This window comes from Alosa sapidissima, chromosome 9 (genome assembly GCF_018492685.1).
Source record: "Alosa sapidissima isolate fAloSap1 chromosome 9, fAloSap1.pri, whole genome shotgun sequence".
Taxonomy (NCBI): domain Eukaryota; kingdom Metazoa; phylum Chordata; class Actinopteri; order Clupeiformes; family Clupeidae; genus Alosa; species Alosa sapidissima.
Genome location: NC_055965.1, coordinates 20095422 through 20116958, shown reverse-complemented (window position 1 = coordinate 20116958; position 21537 = coordinate 20095422). Strand labels below are relative to the sequence as shown.

At 44.9% G+C, this 21537-nt stretch overlaps 1 protein-coding gene and 1 long non-coding RNA gene across 3 annotated transcripts; one reads left to right on the top strand and one right to left on the bottom strand.

The window, feature by feature from the left end:
• Positions 1-3441: 3441 nt before the first annotated feature.
• Positions 3442-6457, bottom strand: LOC121717925. Of its 2 annotated transcripts, none has more exons than XR_006033822.1 (4): positions 6289-6457; positions 5651-5692; positions 5097-5386; positions 3442-3726 (listed from the first exon to the last, which is right to left on the bottom strand). It is a non-coding gene; the product is annotated as an uncharacterized LOC121717925 (long non-coding RNA). The 2 variants fall into 2 exon arrangements; XR_006033823.1 differs by having other exon boundaries at positions 5287-5386.
• Positions 6458-6690: 233 nt separating this feature from the next.
• On the top strand, positions 6691-21024 carry LOC121717902 (CCN family member 1-like). The gene is made up of 5 exons (XM_042102618.1): positions 6691-6968; positions 8358-8571; positions 12197-12637; positions 13977-14152; positions 18179-21024. Exons 1-5 carry the CDS (start codon positions 6918-6920, stop codon positions 18485-18487), a joined length of 1191 nt encoding a protein of 396 aa, XP_041958552.1. The 5' UTR covers positions 6691-6917; the 3' UTR covers positions 18488-21024.
• Positions 21025-21537: the final 513 nt, after the last annotated feature.

The window sequence follows — 21537 nt, the reverse complement described above, 5'->3', positions numbered from 1 at the left end:
TCTCCCTCTCTCTCTCTCTCCCTCTTTCTCTCTTTCTATCTCCCTCTCTCTCTCCCTCTCTCTCTCTCCCTCTCTCTCTATCTCCCTCTCTCCCTCTCTTTCTATCTCCCTCTCTCTCTCTCAATTTCAATTTCAATTTCAATTTCAATTTCAATGGAGCTTTATTGGCATTACTCAATGAAGCAGTGTTGCCAAAGCAAACATATAACAAAACAACACAGATACAATATCTGTTTAAAAAATAAAAAATACAAATAAAATAATAATAATAATAATAATAATAATAATAATAATATAATAACAACAAAATGCTAATAATTAAAAAGAGAGAATAATAAATTAAATGTATAATGATACAGTATTATTAAACATACTATACTGTATATTTATCAATGTGCTATCATGGGTATCGGTTATTGATATAAAGCAAAGCATGTCACAATATGGGTCACTCACTTCCTCGATTTATGACATGTTAACAGGTACTGCGCAGCGATTTTTACACAACTTGTATGCTCTCCCAACAAGTATGGGAGCTTGTCTTCATTTTCTAATACTTCAAATTGAGGTATAATTTGCCTGAATTGAAGGAAATATTGGTTCCTGACTGTGCTGAATTTACTGCATTCAGTGAGGAAGTGTTTTTCATCTTCTACTACTCCCTCACTGCACTGCAAACACAGCCTTTCCTCCCTAGGAAGCCAGGTTTGCCTGTGTCTTCCCATTTCTAAGGCCAGAGAGTGTTCACTTAATCTATAAGATGTTAGTAATTTTCTTTGTTTGTACTCGGTAATTTCTTTTAGATAAGATGCAATTTCATAATTGGTTTTGATTTTTTGGAAACATTTCAATTTGTTGGATTGTTCAATATTGTTTAGCCAATATTTGTAATATTCTTCTTTTGTTAATTTTTCGATATGTTTTAACTTTGCCTGAGACATGTCAGGTGTATTCAAATTGCGTTTTGATATAAGATAATCAAAAGGATCTCTCTCTGGGTGGGTTCTCCTCTGTAGAAGGACACTGTGATTATATTCCTCTGGTTTTGAGGACAGTACATGGTAATAAAATTTGCATGCTCTTTTTTGAATATCAACTAATAGTGGATATCTTCTAAGTTCTGCTCTGCATGCAATATTTGTTGCATTCCTGTGTACCCCCAAGATGTTCTTACATAATTCCAGGTGTAGTGTTTCTGCTGGGCTTTTGTCCCATAGCTCATAATTATCTTTATGTTTTATGCCCCAAATTTCACTGCCATATAAGATAATGGGCTTGATAACCGAATCAAAAATCTTTTGCCACAATTTGATAGGGGTGTTGTATTGGTATAGAGATTTTCTTATGCAATATTATGTTCTCCGTGCTTTGTCAACCAGGTCTTTAATTGCCCGTGGAGGAAATATTTAGGCCCAAATAGTTATCGCTTGTCACTTGGGAAAGTCTGCTTTCACCAAGGGTGAAATTATATTTATTCTCTGTTGAACGTGTCTTTTTTTGAAATATCATTATTTTATTTTTTTCTTTATTTATGGGGAGGGTCCAAATATGAGAGTAATTTTCCAGGATTGACAGACTCTCTTTTAGCCCCTCCTCAGTTGGAGACAGAAGTAGGAGGTCATCCGCAAACAGGAGACATTTAATGTCTCTACCCCCCGATTGTGACTCCTGATAGTTTGGATTTTGCTATGTCTGATGTTAGATCATTGATGTATAGATTGAAGAGTATAGGACTAAGACTACAACCTTGCCGAACACCTTTGGCTTGTTTAAAGTATGACGTTCTTTTATCATCGATTTTGACACAACATCTGTTGTTTTTGTATATATCTTTTATAAGTTCATAGATTCTTCCCCCTATCCCATTTTCTATCAGTTTAAGTAAGAGTCCATCATGCCAGACTGAATCGAAGGCCTTCTTGAAGTCTACAAAGCATCCAAAAAGTTGTCCTCTGTTGGTGTTCTGTACATATTTTTCAATTAATGTCTGTAATGTATATATGTGGTCAGTTGTTCTGTATTTTGGCATAAACCCAATCTGAGAGTTACTTAGAACTCTATTTTCCTGTGACGTTTCTACATTTGGTGCGGCCACGCACACACATGTGTATCATGTCTTCAAACTGTAGAAATTATTTGTATCTGGGCATGTGGTTCTTTTCCGTATAGCCATTCTTCTATGTACACCGAACTAACCTAGTGTTTCTTCCCAAAGAGCGCAATTTTCATTTAATCTGACAGACCACAATTCCAGAAAGTCACTGTAGCATTCAGTAACTCCTGCCATTTACATTTGTAATTAAATGACACAAAAGGCTTTTACCTGGAATGCCCTCTAAATAATCTATTACTGAGGTCACTTTTGAATTTGGTGACACTAAGTTAATACCTTTTTCTGCAACTCTCCAACAGTGGTCCTTATGGAATTGTTTTGCCTCTCACTGCGTGTGGGGAGGAAGATAACCATGGGTCTTTGTCTAAGCATGTCTAAGCATGACTTCATATTTCCAGTTGGTTAGAACCTTTTAATTATTGTTTTAATCCAAGACGTCATGAAATAAGCCATGAACGTCATGAACAAAATCATTAGCTATACTGCTGAAAGTGTGTGAACTACTGCTGAAAGTTCACACTGATTAACTTAAAGTAGTTGAATATAAATGGAAAAATTACTCTGTTACATTTTGATCGTAAGATTTTGTAGGGGTGCAAATGTGTTTTTGTTACAAATATTTATTTCTTTATGAGATTCTTTTTGTCAGTATAAATTTGGTTGGAGGTTGGATTCTACCTCATTGTTCTCATTGAGACATTACTATAAATCACCAAAAGATTATTTTTATACCTGTTTTTATTAAACGTCATGAACCAGGGGTGGCAATAATTCTGGAGGGCACTGCATATATCATCATCTTGTATATATTTGAACATTGTCCATATATTTTTATTGTCTATAGATTGTACTGCTAGAATGAAAACAACAGTTGGTACCAGATTCCTTGTGTGGAACAGTGGAACCAGATTCCTTGTGTAGAACAGTGGAACCGGATTCCTTGTGTGGAACAGTGGAACCGGATTTCATTCATGGCCATTAAAAGAGGATTCTGATTCAGATACTGATTCTGAGTACGTAACTACACAATTGATTCTCATCAGGGTTCACACCTATTTTAACTGACAACATTATTTTAATAACAACTCTTTTTAAGGACTAAGGACTTTCGATGAACCTTCCATGACCTTGTACATTATTCCACAGGTTGGGCCTAATTATTGGAAGGGGGGGGGGGGGGGGTCCATTCCTTTCCCTGAAGGCTAGTTAGGTGATTCATGTGGAAACTATCAGGCAAGTGAAGTGTATGCAACTTAACATTATCAGAACAATTACATAATCCAAGTCAGGACACCTACAAAAGATCAAATTTAATGTCATGACTTTAAATGAATGGGGGAAAAAAGTTCAATGAATTGAACTGGTTTTCAGGACTTTTCCAGGGCTTTTCCAGAAAATGTGATTCTAAATGTACACAACTTTTCTACGATTTCTACGACTGTGTCCCATACAATTAACACACTCACAACACGACACAATCACACCTCATTACCTCACACTCACACCTGTCTCCAACTCCAGCGTTATACACAGTCAGGATGTCAAGAGGTCATTCTCAGCCAAAACAATATATGTTGTCTTCCGCTGCACTTCATCCTGTCTGGATGATGATGCTGAAGGAGAAGGAGAAGAAGAAGAAGAAGAAGAAGAGGAGGAGGAAGAAGAAGCAGAGGAAAAAGAAGACAAAGAAGAAGAATTGAATTCATATAGACCCTTTCAACAATAAAAACAAAAACAATACTTGAACGTTCTATTTGGGCCCCAATCTACTTCCTCTGCATTAAGATAACATATGGAATGTTAAAATGGAAGTCTTGTGGGGCCAACTATGATGCTGATAACGGAACTCTCTTGAAAGGGTCCATAGACCCTTTCAACAATAAAAACAAAAACAATGCTTGAACGTTCTATTTGGGCCCCAATCTACTTCCTCTGCATTAAGATAACATATGGAATGTTAAAACGGAAGTCTTGTGGGGCCAACTATGATGCTGATAATGGAACTCTCTTGAAAGGGTCCATAGTACTCATCATGCAGAGGAGCACAAAGCCCTTACCCGCCTATACAAACACTAAATGTCGGGGAAACAGCACAAAACGGAACCCATTAGAAGACGACACAGAGAGGCACAGGCATGGCAACGAAACATATGGAGCATAAAATATTACACAATGGGATGGTGGGGTGGTGCACTCATCCTGTAAGAGGACACCATTAAAAGGGTTTAAACGTGTCTACTCATGTCTCTGTGAGAATCTAAGAGGCTTTTGAGAGGCAATAAAACCATTTATGATGATGTCGGTTTGCTGAGAGCGTTGGCACAGTGTGTGTGTGCGTGTGTGTACAGAAAATGTTTGTTTTGCAGGCCATGTTTATGGCTTTTGTGGATCCGTGAATAGGCATGGCCATTTGCCTGTTTGGCCTAGGCGTGTGTGTGTGTGTGTGTGTGCGTGCGTGCGTGCGTGTGTGTGTGTGTATGGGAGACATGGCAGGCTGTCAGCAGTTAAGGTGTGTCTGTGCAGATGTTCTAAGAGCTTACTCCACTTGCTGAAACAACAAACAGAGAAACCACAGATCACATGCCCTGCCTCTTACAAACGCACACACACACACACACGCACACACACACACACACACACACAGGGCTCAATAAAAGCGCAGAGTACATGCCCTGCCTCTTATTTCTCTGCTGATGCCTTCCGGCAACACTATTCCTCTCTCTTGATCACTGTCCTCTGAACCTGTTTTTATAGGCCTTAGCCTCTGTCTCCTTCTCTTGAGGTATTAACCCCCCTGCTATTCTTTATACTCGTTCTCCAGTTTTCAATGATCCCTTCCTTTTCTCTTTCCCTTCTCTGTCTGTCTTTTGCATTCAGGGACCCCCCCGCCTCTCTCTCTCTCTCTCTCTCTCTCACACACACACACACACACACACGCACTTTAAACCTATCAACCCCACATATCAACCGTGGCAAAACCAACTCTGTTGTCGACTCTGTCAACTCCAGACCAATCCCAGCGAGCACGGCCTATCTCCCACATCTAGATCAGATGTCCTCCACATCCACCTGTGATTCCACCTGTGTCCACGGGGAGTTTTTTGCTCAGGCTCTTTTGGGTCTGGCTCTTTTTGCTCAGGCTCTTTTGGGTCTGGCTCTGTTTGGGTCCGTACATGGGTGGGTCTGTCTGTCACTCGTCTGTCATGGTAACCGTCTCCATAGCTTCATCAAGGCCAAAGAAGCACACAGGGAGGGAACACCTGTCAGCCTGCACTGTGGAGAGACATGATGGAGGTCAATTACAGTGTGTGCGTGTGTGTGTGTGTGTCTGTGTGTGTGTGTGTGTGTGTGTGTGTATGTGTGTGTGTGTGTGCAGGTGCATGTGTGTGTGTAACTGTGTTTGTCTGTGTGTTTGTGTGTGTGTGTGTGTGTGTGTGTGTGTGTGTGTCCGTCTGCACTGTGGAGACACATGGAGCTCAATTACTGTGTGTGTGTGACACTGCATTTGCATAAGGAAGTGTGTATGTGTGCTCTTACCGATGCCCGCAGTGCATTCTTTTCATTCTTCCACTGCTGAAGCTTGGTGTTGAGGAGAGAGACGACATGCAGAGTGATTGAGTGAGAAGAAGAGAGTGAGTGAAAGGAGAAAGAGAGAGAGAGAGAGAGAGAGAGAGAGAGAGTGGAAGGAGAAAGAGAGAGAGAGAGAGAAGGAGAGACAGAGTGGAAGTAAAAGGTGGGGGTGTGGTAGTGTGTGTGCATGACACTTGTTGAAAAAATACCTAGTCACACTTCATAAAACATGATATGGTGCACTGATTACAAACAGCTTCAGTAACATGTTGTCTTCACCAACTTAAAGCTGAACCAATAATTTCAGACATCTAGGTAAAGCCTATCTATACAGCAATACAGGTTTATATGCCTAAAGATAAACGTTTCTTTATTCCCGTTTAACCTAATTATCTGCGCAGACTCCAAAATTCCCACCCTCATTCTCCCAAGACCCTTGTTTAGACTGCACAGGAAGCTCTAGTCGTTTCAAAGTGGCGTGGGTTTACCCAACTAGCTTCGTCCTCACTTGGTCTCAAACAAACGACCGCTTGTGAAGTTAATAGTGCAGCGGGCCTGTGCATATTGAGTTTTCCCCGCGCAGTAGAAGTCCGAGGAGGAAATACCTTTGCCTTTTTTTCTGCGGCGGTTCTGCTATTAAGATATCAGACGGCGACCAGCTGGGTATATTTTTCTAGGTGTTAGCAGAACAGCGAGTGAAGGCTGGAATGTGTGCGACTGCGACTTAAAAGCACGGATAATATTTTGATTTGAGACAAAATAACAAACACTACGAGTCGGGCCTCAGCGGTATGCAGAGTAATTCGGCGATTTTATGAATGACGGTATTCATCCCTGATCAAGCCCCCCCAATCCGCTTCGCCGCTGCCGGCTGGCCCCACCCCTTTGGAATGTCTTGGCCAGGTGCCCTGTCGTTAACTGGCTGCACATATGGTAGTGGGCGTGGTCTCCAAGAGGCGCACGAGGTCGGTATAAATTTCATCAGCAGAGCGTGGTTGCAAGGTAGAGGAAAGTTGACGACCCACAGTACTTCGTGGCGGGAGAGTAAATGACCATACATTTTTGAGCAATTTCATTCTATACTTTCTTCGTGCTGTTTTTTATTTTCTTTCTGTTGACTTCAGGCTGTTTTGAAGGCTGCCTGTCAATTATTTTATTTGCTTACTTTTCATTGCTTTGTTTACTAGTACCCTCTTTGAAGACCGTTTTGTTTATCAGAAAAGGATATTTAGCCATGACCTCTTTGATCTCACTGGCTTTTTTGACAATGGCGACCATCTATATGGTAAGTTTCTCGTTGCATAATCTGTTGTCTACGAAGTGTTTTCTGATGGATCATATGCATGCACACAGCAACCCCATAGAACTGCTGCATCTGTTTGTCATGTCTGTCGACACACTCCTGTCAAAGCTACATTTCGTTGATCAACTTTAAGAAAACCTATTGGGCTCCACTCTATTAAAGCATAAAGTCTCTGAGCGCGAGTTGGCAATTACGCATCCTTATGCATGTCTGTGTCCATCTTGGGAGCATTAATGAGTGTCATCCAATGGTTACTTTAAACAGAGAGAGACTAAAAAGAGAGACAATGAGTGATAATCATTGCATAACTAGATACGTCTGTCATTTCTGTCTGTGGCGCGTCTGGTTAAGCGTCTATGCGTCCGGTATCTCATCAATCAATCTGTCAGTCTGTCTCCGAGTCTGTATGTCTGTCTGCGCTACGCTCCGCACGGACATGTGTATGAGTGCTCTCCTTGTTCTTCCGGTAACTCGGTAAACGGGCATGCTAGACGGTTGCGCGCTGTAACTTTGATCACGAGTTGGCACGGGGAGAGTAACTTCAGCTGACTTCCGCGAACTCAGATAGTGTCTAGACATTACCCGTGCGTTCGTTATCATCCACTATCTATCTTGTCTGTCTTGTCTATGCACGCATTAAAAAAATAAATAAATACTGGAATACTGGCTCAGGTTTGTGTCTATAGGGGGAATTGAGTTGAGTCACAAGCATCTATCATGCGGCTCATTTAGAGTTAATCTCTGTGACTCCCGCACTAATGCCAGTAATGTCTGATTTGTGAGAAGAGTTGTGTAACAGCCCTCTCGTTATGGCCTTGCCTGCCGTCTGTTTTCATGATTCTAGACACTGGCTGAGTGGTGTGTGTGTGTGTGTGTGTGTGTGTGTGGAAAGGATTTTAATACTAAACAGTTTTTTCTCTCCTCCTGACACACACTCATACAGACAGACACACTGTCAGTTGTACAGTTGGGGTCGACATGAATTAATGTGAAGTTACAATAAAAGCTATTTGATCTCCCTCTTTATCACACTTTACACACACACACACACACACTGAATAGGCAGACATTCAGATACCTCCTGTCTTAATTTTCTCAGTGCACCTACATACACACCATCAGTTCTTTTTACTTTTCTAACTTTACTCATCTCTCTCACAAACACAGTCACACACACACACACACACACACACACACACACACACATCAGTTCTCCAAACCAAAACCCTCAGGCACATTCCACCCCTAGGGATCAATAAAGTATCTATCTATCTATCACCATACCTTTGTGTGTGTGTGTGTGTGTGTGTGTGAGAGAGAGAATATGTGAGAATATTTTTAAATAGGTGTTTTAACCCCCTCCCTCTGTAGGTGGCTGCCAGCTGCCCGGCCGTGTGCCAGTGCCCCGCGGTGCCCCCCTCGTGCCCTCCTGGCGTGAGCTCCGTGGAGGACGGCTGTGGCTGCTGCCGGGTGTGTGCCGCCCAGCTCAACCAGGACTGCAGCGCCGAGCGCCCCTGTGACCACCACAAGGGCCTCGAGTGTAACTACGGCAACGACGCTGCCAGCGAGTGGGGCGTGTGCAGAGGTGAGGAGCGGGTCGGGGCGGGGGAAACGGGAATCAAATGAAAACAGTCTGGATTTATGTGTGTGTGTGTAGGGGGGACGGCAGTTCCAGACGACGTTCCTTGGAGGAACGTAGTGGCCGAGGGTTTAACATAAGACTTTATCAGAGCATTTGGGGCAGCCGTGGCCTACTGGTTAGCGTTTCGGACTTGGAACCGGAGGGTTGCCGGTTCGAATCCCGACCAGTAGGCACGACTGAAGTGCCCTTGAGCAAGGCACCTAACCCCTCACTGCTCCCCGAGTGCCGCTGTGGTTGCAGGCAGCTCACTGCGCCGGGATTAGTGTGTGCTTCACTTCACTGTGTGTTCACTATGTGCTGAGTGTGTTTCACTAATTCATGGATTGGGATAAATGCAGAGACCAAATTTCCCTCACGGGATCAAAAGAGTATATATACTTATATATATACTTATACTTTAACTAAGTTGGAGCAGAAGGGGTAGCCAGCGGAGATCAATGAACAGTGGAGTAACGTTTCCATTTTCGGTTGATTGAAAACCAGACGCTCCGTCGTGGACTGGACTATCTATAGCAGTTCCACCACACAAGCCGGAAGGCCCGTGAGGAGGGCGTTGCAGTTGTCGAGGCGAGAGATAACCATGGTCAGCACCAAGAGCTGGGTGGCATGTTGGTTTAGGTACAGCCTGATTGTCCTTATGTTGAATAGTGCAAAGTGGCACAACTGGGTGACAAAGGCAACATGGTCAGAGAAGGTTAGCTGGTCATCAATCATGACACCCAAGGTTATTGCAGCCTTTATTGGAGCAAGAGAAAAGGAGTCAGTAGTGATGTTAATGTTGTGACGTGATGGTCTGTTTGACTGTGAAGACCAGCAGCAGTTCAGTGCTACAGAGGCTTAGTTGGACATGGTGTTCCTTTATCCAAGTGGGTGTGTCAGAGAGGCAACAATTCGATATCCAAAGCAAGACGTGGTGTTGTCAGGCGGGAAAGACAGATGTATTTGGGTATAATCAGCGTAGAAGTCATGCGAGTTGGATAATCAGGCCTACACGGCAAACAGAAGGGGCCCCAGCACCGAGCCTTGGGGCACCCCTGTGGCGAGGCCGTGAGATGTGGATGTTGTGGATGATAGCCATGACTCATTAAACGATCGCCCAGTGAGGTAGGATTCAAACCAGGAGCGCTTTGCCTGTAATGCCCATGCTTGAGAGTATGGATAGTAGGATGGGGTGGTTGGCCGTGTCAAAACAGCTGATGAGTCAAGCAAGATGAGTAGCAAGGACCGAGCTGCTACTCTGGCTGATTTTAAGGCTTCTATCACCGACAACAGATCCGTTTCCGTGGAGTTTATTGTTGGTTCAGTGTCTTTAAGCTTAGTTCATAGTGCAGTTGGTTTAGTGTGCCAATATAATTGAAAGATCACAGTTTCTCTTGCTAAGTTCAGGAGGAAAAGCTCCAGGTTTATACATTTTGCTTCTTGTTCGTTCTTAGGATCGGCTCTCTGTCGGCAGGTTTATGGATATACTCCTTGTTCATGAATATGACTCATGTATTTGACTCCCAGGTAGAACTGGGCCTCAGAAGTTTGCATTCCTACTCAAATGAGTCACAACTCAACCAAATGTGACACAGTATATTCTCAGGATGTCCTAAACACACAGGCATACCATCACCTGCATGAGGATGTTTGCATTGTGATGACACAGTCCCCGTTGTTTCTTTCTTTTTCTTTATGGCTTTTACTTTGACACTGACAAAACCCTTTTCTTCCTTTTTTCTGTCTATTGACTGACTCTGTTTCTCTCCTTTTCAAACGCTGCTACTTCCACTGACTGCATTGAGAGACAGGGTTTCACAGGGTCATGTTAAGGTGACACCTTTTTTCTTTGTGCACTTTGATGGGTGGGCTTAGCTCAACTGACATTCATGTTTCACACCCATCCACCTGTTCTGCTGACACACACACACATAGTGTCTCTCTTAAGTACTCTCTCTCACGCTCTGTCTTTCCCTCTCCATCTCTATGTCTCACACACACACACACACACACACACACACTATCTGTCACGCCTTGCCTCACCCTTGTCAAGCGCATTACGGTGGGCAATCCCCTGTAAAGATGCTATTTAGATGCATACAGGCTGGAAGAGGAGAGGGGTTTTTTTTTCATCTATTTTCTACCTTTATCTTATTTTTAGCATATAGGCAGATGGTGAAGGATGTGTGGTTTTTTGAGGGGGGGGGCGGGGGGTCATGGAAAAGCGGACAGGAGTTCTGAAGCATTCTGAAGCCCGACGCCACCACGGACTAGAACGGAACCCCAAGAATAACCCCCCCCCCCCCCAAAAAAAAAAAAAAAAGAATCCTCCCCATGTGCGTCAGCTGAGGTGTGTGATGTGTGTGCTGGGTGGGTGTGTTTGAGTGGGTGTGTGATTTGTGTGTTGTGTGTGTGTGTGGTTGTGGTGGTGTATGTGTGTGGGCAGCAGGATCGGATATCGCTTCCCCTGCCACTGCCCTCTCGTTAACCTTTGACCCCCACAGGGACTGGGCCCCCTGTTCCGTGTTTGGTGTATTTCTAGTGCTGGGTTGTTGTGTCTGCGTTAGAGGACCACTGGGTGGAAGGAACACACCCCTTCGGCCGTGACTGACACACCAGACACATACCTGGGGGTTGTGTGTGTGTGTGTGAGTGCGTCTGTGCGTGGGTGTGCGTGTGAGTGTGAGTGCGTCTGTGCGTGGGTGTGAGTGTGAGTGCGTCTATGCGTGTGTGTCTGTGTGTGCGTGTATGCGTATGCGTGTGTCTGTGTGTGCGTGTGCGCGCGTGTGTGTGTGTGTGTGTGTGTGTGTATGTGTGTGTGTTGGGCGTGCCACGCTCGCACATGGCAGACATTTTGAGAGAGCACACACACACAGACGCGGTAAGGTAAGACTCCAGCTTGTGTATTTGAGGAGTCCCAGGAGGGGGGCCGCTGGCCGTGCCGCGGTGGTGTGGGTTTTCTCTGAGGTGGGCGCTAGACCTGCCTGTTTGGAGTGTTATGGCAGATTGTTATGGTTACCGGACAGGGAGGCGGCCATCTTTGATTTCATGCCAGGCGGCCTTCACATGTGGTCTCACGTGCACCATGCTCTTGTCACGTGTTTTGTGTTTTGTTTTTTTTGAGTTCAGAAGCATGTGGGGTATGGAATATGGACATTCTGGTCAATAATGAAAATAAATGATCATTAATCACACAACATTGATCCATCAACACAGGATGATTCATCCCTTCTGGGACTGTGGACATCAGAGGCACACACATTTTGTTCAGTCACTTTCAGAACAAGACGCCTCCTGGACATGTTCAACCAAGACATTGGTTCAATTAAGACAGTGATTGATTAGACTGCATCTTAAAATGCCTACTGTATGTACTATAAAACTCTTGCTTTCTTTCTCTCTCTGTCTCTCCCTCCCTCCCTCCCTCCCTCTCTCTCTCTCCCCCCCCCCCCCTCTCTCTCTCTCTCTCTCTCCCTTTCTCTCTCTCTCTCTCTCTCTCTCTCTCTCTCTCTCTCTCTCTCTCTCTCTCTCTCTCTCTCTCTCTCTCTCTCTCTCTCTCTCTCCGTCTCTCCCTTACTCATCCACAAAGCCAAATTGGAGGGCCGCAGCTGCGAGTTCGGCGGCCGCATGTACCAGAACGGCGAGAGCTTCCGCGTGGGCTGCAAGCACCAGTGCACGTGTGTGGACGCCGCGGTAGGCTGTGCCCCGCTCTGCGCCACCCAGCTGCCCCTGGCCTCCGCCGAGTGCCCCTACCCGCGCCTGGTCCGCGTGCCCGGCCAGTGCTGCTTCAGCGTGGACTGCCACATGGGGGCGCTGCCGCCCCTGCTGCCCCCGAAGACGCGGAAACCGACGAAGACCAGGCCCAAGCAGCAGCAGCCGCAGCATCAGGACCAGAATCGCCTTGACGATGGCCAACAGTACAGCCTGACACCGCACCGTCCAGATTATCAGAACAATAGGGTGACCAACGAGGTGGCGGAGAGAGGAACGCTGAACTGGGCAGACGAGCAAGGCTACAAGCATCTACCAGGTGAGTAAAGCATCATGGGTAGTGTAGTCATGGGCATGATGGCAGACCGCATCATAGGTAGTTAAATCAATGGGTTCATGTGACTTCATGCAGCGCTATGCAGTTCTGGCTGAAGTTGATGCATGCTGGAGTCTGCATTGTTCAAAAGACACGTTCAGCCAGATCTGTGCAGCGCTGCATGAAGTCAAATGAGTCCTGATGATGGCAGGCAGGACATGGCAATAATGCAGGGCTACATGCATCTGCCAGGTGAGTTTTGCATCATGGGTAATGTAGTCATAGTTATGATAATGGGAGACAGACGAGTCTATTCAGTATTATTCCCTGGTGGTTAACGCAATGTGGTTGATTGCGGGTTAGAACAGAGGGTAAGGATTAGAATGTAAGTCTTTGCCAGTTAAATCATCTGTTTAGCATATTATTGTTCTCTAGTTGCGTGTGAATTATGAGAGTCTAATGACATTCAGTGTCTTTTCAAATGGTAACCGTATGTAGGACAAGACATGACGACAGTCTGTCCTACATATTTCAAGGCTTTGCCTAAGTAATGTCACATGAACATTTAACTCAGCTTTAATTTTATTAAGATAAATTTGGCTCAACGTTTCTGTTTCAAGGCGAGCCTCTGTAGTCTGGGGGAATAGCATTAAAGGCATGAAATTAAGAACTTTCTTTCTTTCTTTCTTTCTTTCTTTCTTTCTTTCTTGGAGAGTTCTTCAGTAGTAAAAACCTTTCTGTAAAAAAAAAACAGTCTGTATCCTCTTACAGACTGTTTTTTTTTTTACAGAAAGGTTTTTACAGGCCAAGCTCTTTTTTTTCTCTCTCTTTCTGTCTCCCTGTCTTCCTTGCATTCTCATATAGATTTGGCCTTTATGTACTTTCTCTTGACATCTTATGGCGATTTGATTCACTTATAAATTTGAATGTGTAGTGACAAAATCAAAGTCTCTCTCTGTCTCACTCATTCCATAAACAATGTGGGAACTTATTAATGATGGCAGTCAGTAATTTTCCTGATGTTTATGTATCCATCTCTCTCCATTATCCATCTCTGCTTCTCTCTCTCTCCATCGCTCTGCTGATCTCTATCTCTCTCACCATCTTTCTTTATATCTATCTCCCTCCATCCCTCTCTCTCTCTGTCTCTCTCTCTTTCTCTATGTCTGATGTCTGGGTTTGACTTTGTGCTTTTGCCTTTTTTCAAACATTTTGCTCATATTGATCAATTGAAGTTTTGTGCTGTTGTACATTGTAATAAAAATCTCTCTCTCACACACCCTCATACACTCCTCTCTCTCTCTCTCTCTCTCTCTCTCTCTCACACACACACACTCCATAGTCTGGAGTCCCTCTCAGAAGTGTGTGGTTCAGACCACTGATTGGTCACCGTGCTCCAGCAGCTGTGGAGTGGGTGTGTCCTCCCGCATCACCAACGACAACGCCCAGTGCAAGCTGCAGAAGGAAACTCGCCTCTGCAACATCAGACCCTGCAGCTCATTGGATATCCTCCCCAAGGTACAGCTGTCCATCAAACCAAAGGCGAAATATGTTGAGATGGTGCAAATGGTTAGCAGCACCGAAAGTTGGGCTATAATGGAACAATGGAAGAACTCTCGTTCTAACTTGTTTTATGATAGTACATATAAGTCAATATTCATACGTTTAACAGACTTATTCCATATGGGCCAACCTAGCTACTCTTCCCCTGTCCCTCCAAACACATTCACCAAATATACAGGGGTTAGGATTTTATAAGAGATTTATAAATTGCACAACTACATGTGTCAGACAAGGTACCCTGTAATGTAAAACGCATTAGCTTCTTTTAGGAGCTAGCGTATCATCTTTAGCACTTAGTGCGCTCTGCTATTTGAGTGTCGATGTTTACTAATGTAACCTGTGTGTGTCTGAGCCCCTTCCGTCACCCCAGCAACTGGAATGGCGCCCGGTTATTTTTCTTCCTGTCACTACGACCCATCCAATCTCTCCTGTCTCTATTTTCCCAGGCAGGCCAGTCACTAAGAAAAGACGATTACTACACTATTTCTCCTTTACTACCCTCTATAGAGAGTGTATTACCTTTATATCTTGGTGTCTATATATCTATCTATATCTATATATATAATGTGTGTAATATATATATATATATATGTATATGTCTATGGTAATTATGTTTTGATGAATATCAAGGCTGTTGTGTGGGCCAGTGAGGGGGTTGAAATAGTAGTACATGGGAACCAGTTGATCCAGACACTCCTGTTGATGTCCATTTAAATATAACACAAGACCCCCCACCCCACCACATGCCCCCAGCCCCCTTCTCAGACAGACACACACACACACACACACAAATACAAACACACACTCTCTCTCACACATTCTCGCACACACACACACACACACACACACACACACACACACACACTCACTCACACACACATTGAGTCACACACACACACACACTCACTCACACACACATTGAGTCACACACACACACATATACTGTACTCTCTTTCTCTTTTTCTCTCACTCTGTCGCACACACACACACACACACACACACACACACACACACACACACACCAAAATACCACCACCCCCAACACATTCCAGTGCAGTGCCCGTCTCAGTGAGTGCCTCTCTCTGGACACGCAGTCAGCTAGTCCCCCCCCCCCCCCCTATTCCTCTGGTTCTCAGGCCGGGAGCCCTGAGGCCGACTCTAAACCAGCCTGCCTGGATTGGCGGCTAAATGGGCCGTGCAGTAGCTAGAATAACTGCAACTGTGTGTGTTGTGTGATCCAGGGACTCTGTGTGTGTGTTGTGTGATCCAGGGACTCTGTGTGTGTGTTGTGTTATCCAGGGACTCTGTGTGTGTTGTGTGATCCAGGGACTCTGTGTGTGTGTTGTGTGATCCAGGGACTCTCTGTAAGCCCTTTCAGACATACGTGTAAGACCGGAGGTTCGGCGGATGTTAAACGGTGGGACCGTATCTCTGAACAACATAAACGGTCATATGGAAGTCCAAACTTAGCCGGTTGTTCTACTGCTCCCCCCCTAGTATTTCCTCCGGACATTATGTAAATGTGCTGTGTCTGAACAAAGCGTAGAACATGCGGTTAAAATTCACACCTAGTGAGAGGAATTCAAAAGACCAAATCATCATAAGCAGAAGGCGCTGAAAAGGCAGTAGCCTACAGCAACGTCGTTGACGACAATAACTAAATAAGGAGTATTTAATAAATTGTTAGCCAACACGGTCGGTTTTCTGTTCATTGATAGCCTTCTCATGACCTCACTGCTGAGCTCACTGATATTTGTTGAGCATAAATATGCCTAGAAAAATGAAAACGAAGAAAACCCAACTTTGTTCCAAGCTCCTTACGTAAATGCATTAGACACATGGGGAGGATGCTTTTGGAAAAATAAACCATGAAAAAACGAACCACTTCACTGTTATGTTAGTATTTTGTTTGTTGCTTAAAAACGTTGTATATGATGGCCTTGAAGTCTTGAGTTAGCCTACTGAATTGGCTGGTACCATAAAGTTTGTGCATGCTCTCTCCAACGCAAACCAGATTTGGGGTTCAAGTAATTCTGCTACATAATGTTGAAAACAGATAAATGTGTTTATTCGAAGCACACATACAAATACTTTAGGTCAATTTCAAGTGCGCACTTATGTGACTACTTCAAGTATTAGCCTACGCACAATTGATTTTTCTTCTTTAGCCTACATAATGCATACACTTTGTAAACAAACAGCTGCTGTCACAGCGGGCGCATATATTCTGCGTCATATCTCGCCTCTTGTGAACTCTACAAGCCCCCACCCCTCATTCGACAACCACACGGAGATTCTGTAATGTGCGTGTATGTCGTTCACACATAGGTCCGTATAAGGTCCGCAGGTTAGCATCATATCTGAATCATCCGAAGGGTAGGACCTCCGTTTGACAAACCTCTGATATATACTCCCGAGGTTTTATCTGAAAGCGCTTAGTGTGGCACTCACCATCCATCCTCCCCCATCGGTCTCCATGTCACAATAGACCTGCAGGGGGGTGACAGCCCCCCCCCCCCCCCCCCCAGTGAAGATGGTGTACACCCCACTGGGCTTGGTGGGGTCCTGGGAGTGGATGTCAGCACAGTCCAGAGGAAGCGGCAATGTAAAACATAAACAAGTCTGAATGATAGCGAGTAGGATAAACAACACCTGAGGAAAAAGTAGGTAAACACACACACAATCATCTGAAAGGTAGGACCTCCGTTTGACAAACCTCCGCATATACTCCGGAGGTTATATCTGAAAGCCCTATGTGTGGAGGAGACATGGTCCCAGGGCAGTCAGCCTGAGAGGGCGGCTCCCCTCTGACAAACCCTGCCTTTAAAGGTGTAGTTACCCTCTGACAACCCCAACCCTGATTTAAAAATGTACTACCCCTCGGACAAACCCTACCTTTAAAGATCTAGTCCCCCTCGGACAAACACTCCCTTTAAAATTGGTAGTTCCCCTCTGACAAACCCTACTTTTAAAGATATAGTTCCCCTCTGCCAAACCCTGCTTTGCATATCTGGGCACTATGACGATCAGTCTTCGACTGTTCTCAGCCTAAAGCAAGTAGGCAAGTTTTGGCCAAGGATACAATATTGTGTTCAGTTGCACTGAGTGATGTGTTGGGGCCAGTGTTGCCTAGCAGTGTTATGTCAGAAGCTGAATCCTCTCTCGGCCTCCCCCCGTGTTTGTCAGCACTTGCCAGTCTGTGATCAGCTTGTTATTCCTGGGTTTTACAGTATATGCACGTAAACATGAGCACTCCCCCAGTGTGTCCATTGGATGATATATCTGATGGTGTTTGACATGTAATGTGTTGTTGCATGGGAACAATGTATTGATTATCTCTCTCTCTCTCTCTCTCTCTCTCTCTGTCTCTCCCTCTTGTGCTTCTCTTCCTTCTCTCACTCTCATATCCTTCTTTTTGTGTTCCTTCTTTTCTTTCCATCTTTTCTTCCCTCTCTGTCTCTCTATCTCTCTCCCTGTGTCTCTCTGTTTCTTTCCACTCACATCAACACTCATTCCTCCTCTCACTCTCTTATCCCCCTCTCCTCCCCTTTAATTCTTTCCTTCCCTCTCTCTCCTTCCGTCATCACCATTTCCCCTCTCTCTCTTCACCCTGTCATCCCTCTCTGTTCCTCTGTTCCCCCATCCTTTCATTATCCTCTCTTATTTCCTCTCTCTCTCTCACCATCCTTTCGTCATGCCCTCATATCTCCCTCTACCCTCTCCACCATTCATTATTTTCTCTCTCTCTCTCTCTCTCTCTCTCTCTCTCTCTCTCTCTCTCTCTCTCTCTCTCTCTCTCCCTATCTGTCTGTCTCTCTCTCCATCCTGTCATCATGCCCTCAAAACTCCTCCCTTACCCTCTGCACCTTTCATTATTTTCCCCCCTCTTCTCTCTCTCTCTCTCTCTCTCTCTCTCTCTCTCTCTCTCTCTCTCTCTCTCTCTCTCTCTCTCTCTCTCTCTCCGTCCTCCTCCCATCACAGAGAGGAAAGAAGTGCACCCGCACCCGGAAGTCCCCCGAGCCTGTCCGCCTCGCCTACGCCGGCTGCCGCAGCGTCCGCCTCTACCGACCCAACCACTGCGGCGTGTGCCTGGACGGCCGCTGCTGCCAGCCTGCCCGCTCCCGCACCGTCCAGGTGCCCTTCCGGTGCCCCGGCGGCACGCAGGTGGAGCGCGCCGTCATGTTTGTCCAGTCCTGCCGCTGCAGCAGCGAGGACTGCGGCCATCTGAACGAAGCGGCGCTGCCGCCCAAGCGCTGGATGTACGGAGACACCCACAAGTTCCTGGACTAGAGAGGAAGAGAGGAAGAGAAAAGAGAGTGAGAGAGAGAGAGAGAGAGAGTGGTGGATAAAGGAGAGACAAGTGGGGGGGAGGGGGGGCAACTGGTGTTTTGGACTAGAAACGACAAGAGGGGGGGGGGGAGAGAGAGAGCGAAAGGCAAGGACAATTGTTTTGGACCCAACTTGGACGATCGGTTTGATCGAGACTGGGATTTGCACTTGTCCCGATCGATGTAAGGAGGAAGGTTATCCTTGTTTGATATGAATGGGTCTTTCAGATGTAGTTCAGTAGGACTGCAGTGCTTTACAGTTGAATTGAGCGGAGTCTGTGGACTGGGTCTGGTTCTGAGGTTGGCTGCCTTGGCCTCTGTTATCAGTCCAGTTAACTGATCTGGTCTGGAGACCCTGGGCCAGGGTTGGGTTGGTTGACAGGCCTCAACTTGAGGTCATTTTCAAGCCTGGGTTTGATTTGAGATCATTATGACCACAGCCTGGGCAGTTCAAGTTCTGCTGGTCGGGGTCCTGGGGTGGGATTGGGGACTGACGACAGCTCGGGTCTTCTAGAATATTCCAGAATTTGACTGAGCCTAATTTGCGACCAGCAGAGGTTCCTCTGCAAGCCAACGGTTTGATGTTGCTTAAATATTTTTTTATTCCAAGACTGCTCATCAAATTAATCCCCAACTATTTAGTCAGACGAGGTCTATGCATTTCTTCCGTTACATTTATACACACACACACACACAACCTTGAGTGAATGCTATGTAGTGAACGTGGGTCACTGAAAATAGACAGACCTCATCCGGTGCCAACAGAGAGGTGGACTGTGTTTCCGTGACCACCATTTAAAGCCACAGTGTGCAAGATTACACCACCCTATGAGCTATGCTTTGGTAACTAGCACGCTAGTTTTACAACAAAACTCTTCACTGCAGTTTAACTTGTCAGGATAGCTATACTCTACACAGCCACAGACCTATGCTAATCTCGCCAGATTAGGGACAGAGTTTACAGGTTTGAGACAACTGGGGGTTAGCTGAAAATGTACTGTAAGCTACAAGGCTAGCGCTCAGACTTTTAGCAAAATACCTTCAATGCTCCTTCTATTCCCAACTTGAGAAGTTTGGGCTGGTTTTGATCATTTCAAATGCTTTGGCGTTTAATTAATACAAGTCTGTCTGGCTATGCCTGATTCGACAGTCTAATTGAATGCATCATGTGGACATAATCATTAAATGATGAGCTTCCATGCACAAGGTTTAAAGGTGCTGTTTAATTGTAGGACAGGCCCACCATACTGAGTGAGTAACTGAATGTACAGTATGTGGCAGTAAAGCGTCTTTACTTCCAAGCATGTGAGCATACAATACCACCAAGGAATCTCACAATGCAATCAACCAAAGACAAAGTCTGACTGAAGTCTGGATTGACTCTCACCCCATCATGCTGAAAAGCTGTAATATTTATTCCTGTGTGTGTGTGTGGCAAGGGACTCTGTTCACCTCCCAAGACTCAGAAAAAGTGTGGTTAAGAACAGACTTCTTTTGTTGTCAATTCTTCCCCACCCTCACCCTCATGTCTGTGTGGTCCATGGACGAATGTTCCAGAAAGAGAGAGCGGGAGATTTGTGTGTGTGTGTGTGTGTGCGCGCGCCCCTGATTATAGTTAGGGCCTGGCTCTTTTTAGTGGCAGACCGATACCAGGGTAACTAAAAACGAGCTGTCGCTTGAGGACACGGGAACGATCCACCTCTCGTTCCCTCACTTCGTTCGCCTCCTCAGAAAAAAGGACTATGTAGAACTCCACCTCTGTTTTCAGATAGAGGTGGAGTAGAGGGACGTTGGGAGTTGGAGAAAGCCCCATCGGCTTTCCTTTTTCTATTCCAAGTTTGATTGTGATGTCATAAGCCTTTTGTACGATGAAGGCTACGTAAGGATAATGTCGCCAGGTTTCCTCTTTAAAACAATGTCCTAAACAGGGGACAGAATGCTTAGGCAATTCACCAATACCAAGACCAAATTTTGGTCGGATTTAGAAAAAAAACACTACAAATCAGACAGGCACATATTACTTGTGTTTTGTCTGGTTGATTTAGTAGTTATAGTGACGGGGAGTGGAGGTAGTGCCAGCTTAAAAGGGGCACAGAAACTTCCAGAAATAAATCTTGGATGGGTCTCTTACCCCGCCATTTTGTTACAAGGTGCATTACGGGTGACAAGATACGAAATATATGTTTTCGGCAAAGCATTTGGCATTTGAGAGCATTAGCCGTCTGTGCCAATATGCATCTCCACAGTGTGTGGTCCTCCGATTCTGACACACACTGGCATGACGGTTTCATTTGACTGAAGTTACGATGACAGAGGGTTGATTGATGGGGAGCCGCTGGGATCAGTTGGTTCTTGTTTTCACAAACAATTTTGTAATATGGAACAACACCAGGAGAACCCACCATTGCTGGTAAATGACTGAATTTCACTGGGATTCATCCTGGAACTCTATTGGAATTGACCCAGAGGGTCTAATAAAAACTCACATTTGGTGCCAGAGTTGTGTTTGTATTCCTTTGGGTTCTTATTTCAAGGCCCAATTTAATTTGGGTCTGTCTACCTTCATGCCTGTTTAAAATACCCTCATCTCTTTACCACCACTGGATAAACACCACAAGACATAGGCAATTGATTAACAGACTATATTAATCGGTTGTATACTAGACTAGACTACTGAGGCACTAGACAAAACCAAACAACTTTAATTAGGATGTTTAAGGAAGACAAGTAGGTTTGGTTACACAAAATTGACTTTTAATAATCCCATTTGTCCTTTGAGACAAAAATGGCCTTTGCATTTCATCTGTTACAGTGCTAATGAGTAAGGCCTAATTAATCAAACATCAAAACACTGCTGAACTGGCCAGTTAATTGAAGCATATGCAGGTAGTTGACAAAACCATAATCTTCATTCATGTTGACAGCTTCTGCACTCAGCCACCCTTCAAATCCCACTGCCAGCTTCTTTATCCTGATCAAAACACTTACATTGCCAAACAGCCCACAGGTCAC

Bases quoted from the DNA above. Each gene is read 5' to 3' on its own strand.
- LOC121717902 (XM_042102618.1), top strand. From the start codon at position 6,918: ATGACCTCTTTGATCTCACTGGCTTTTTTGACAATGGCGACCATCTAT. The intron at 12,638-13,976 runs GTGAGTAAAGCA...CACACTCCATAG, and splicing joins AGGCTACAAGCATCTACCAG to TCTGGAGTCCCTCTCAGAAG. The intron at 14,153-18,178 runs GTACAGCTGTCC...CTCCCATCACAG, and splicing joins CATTGGATATCCTCCCCAAG to AGAGGAAAGAAGTGCACCCG.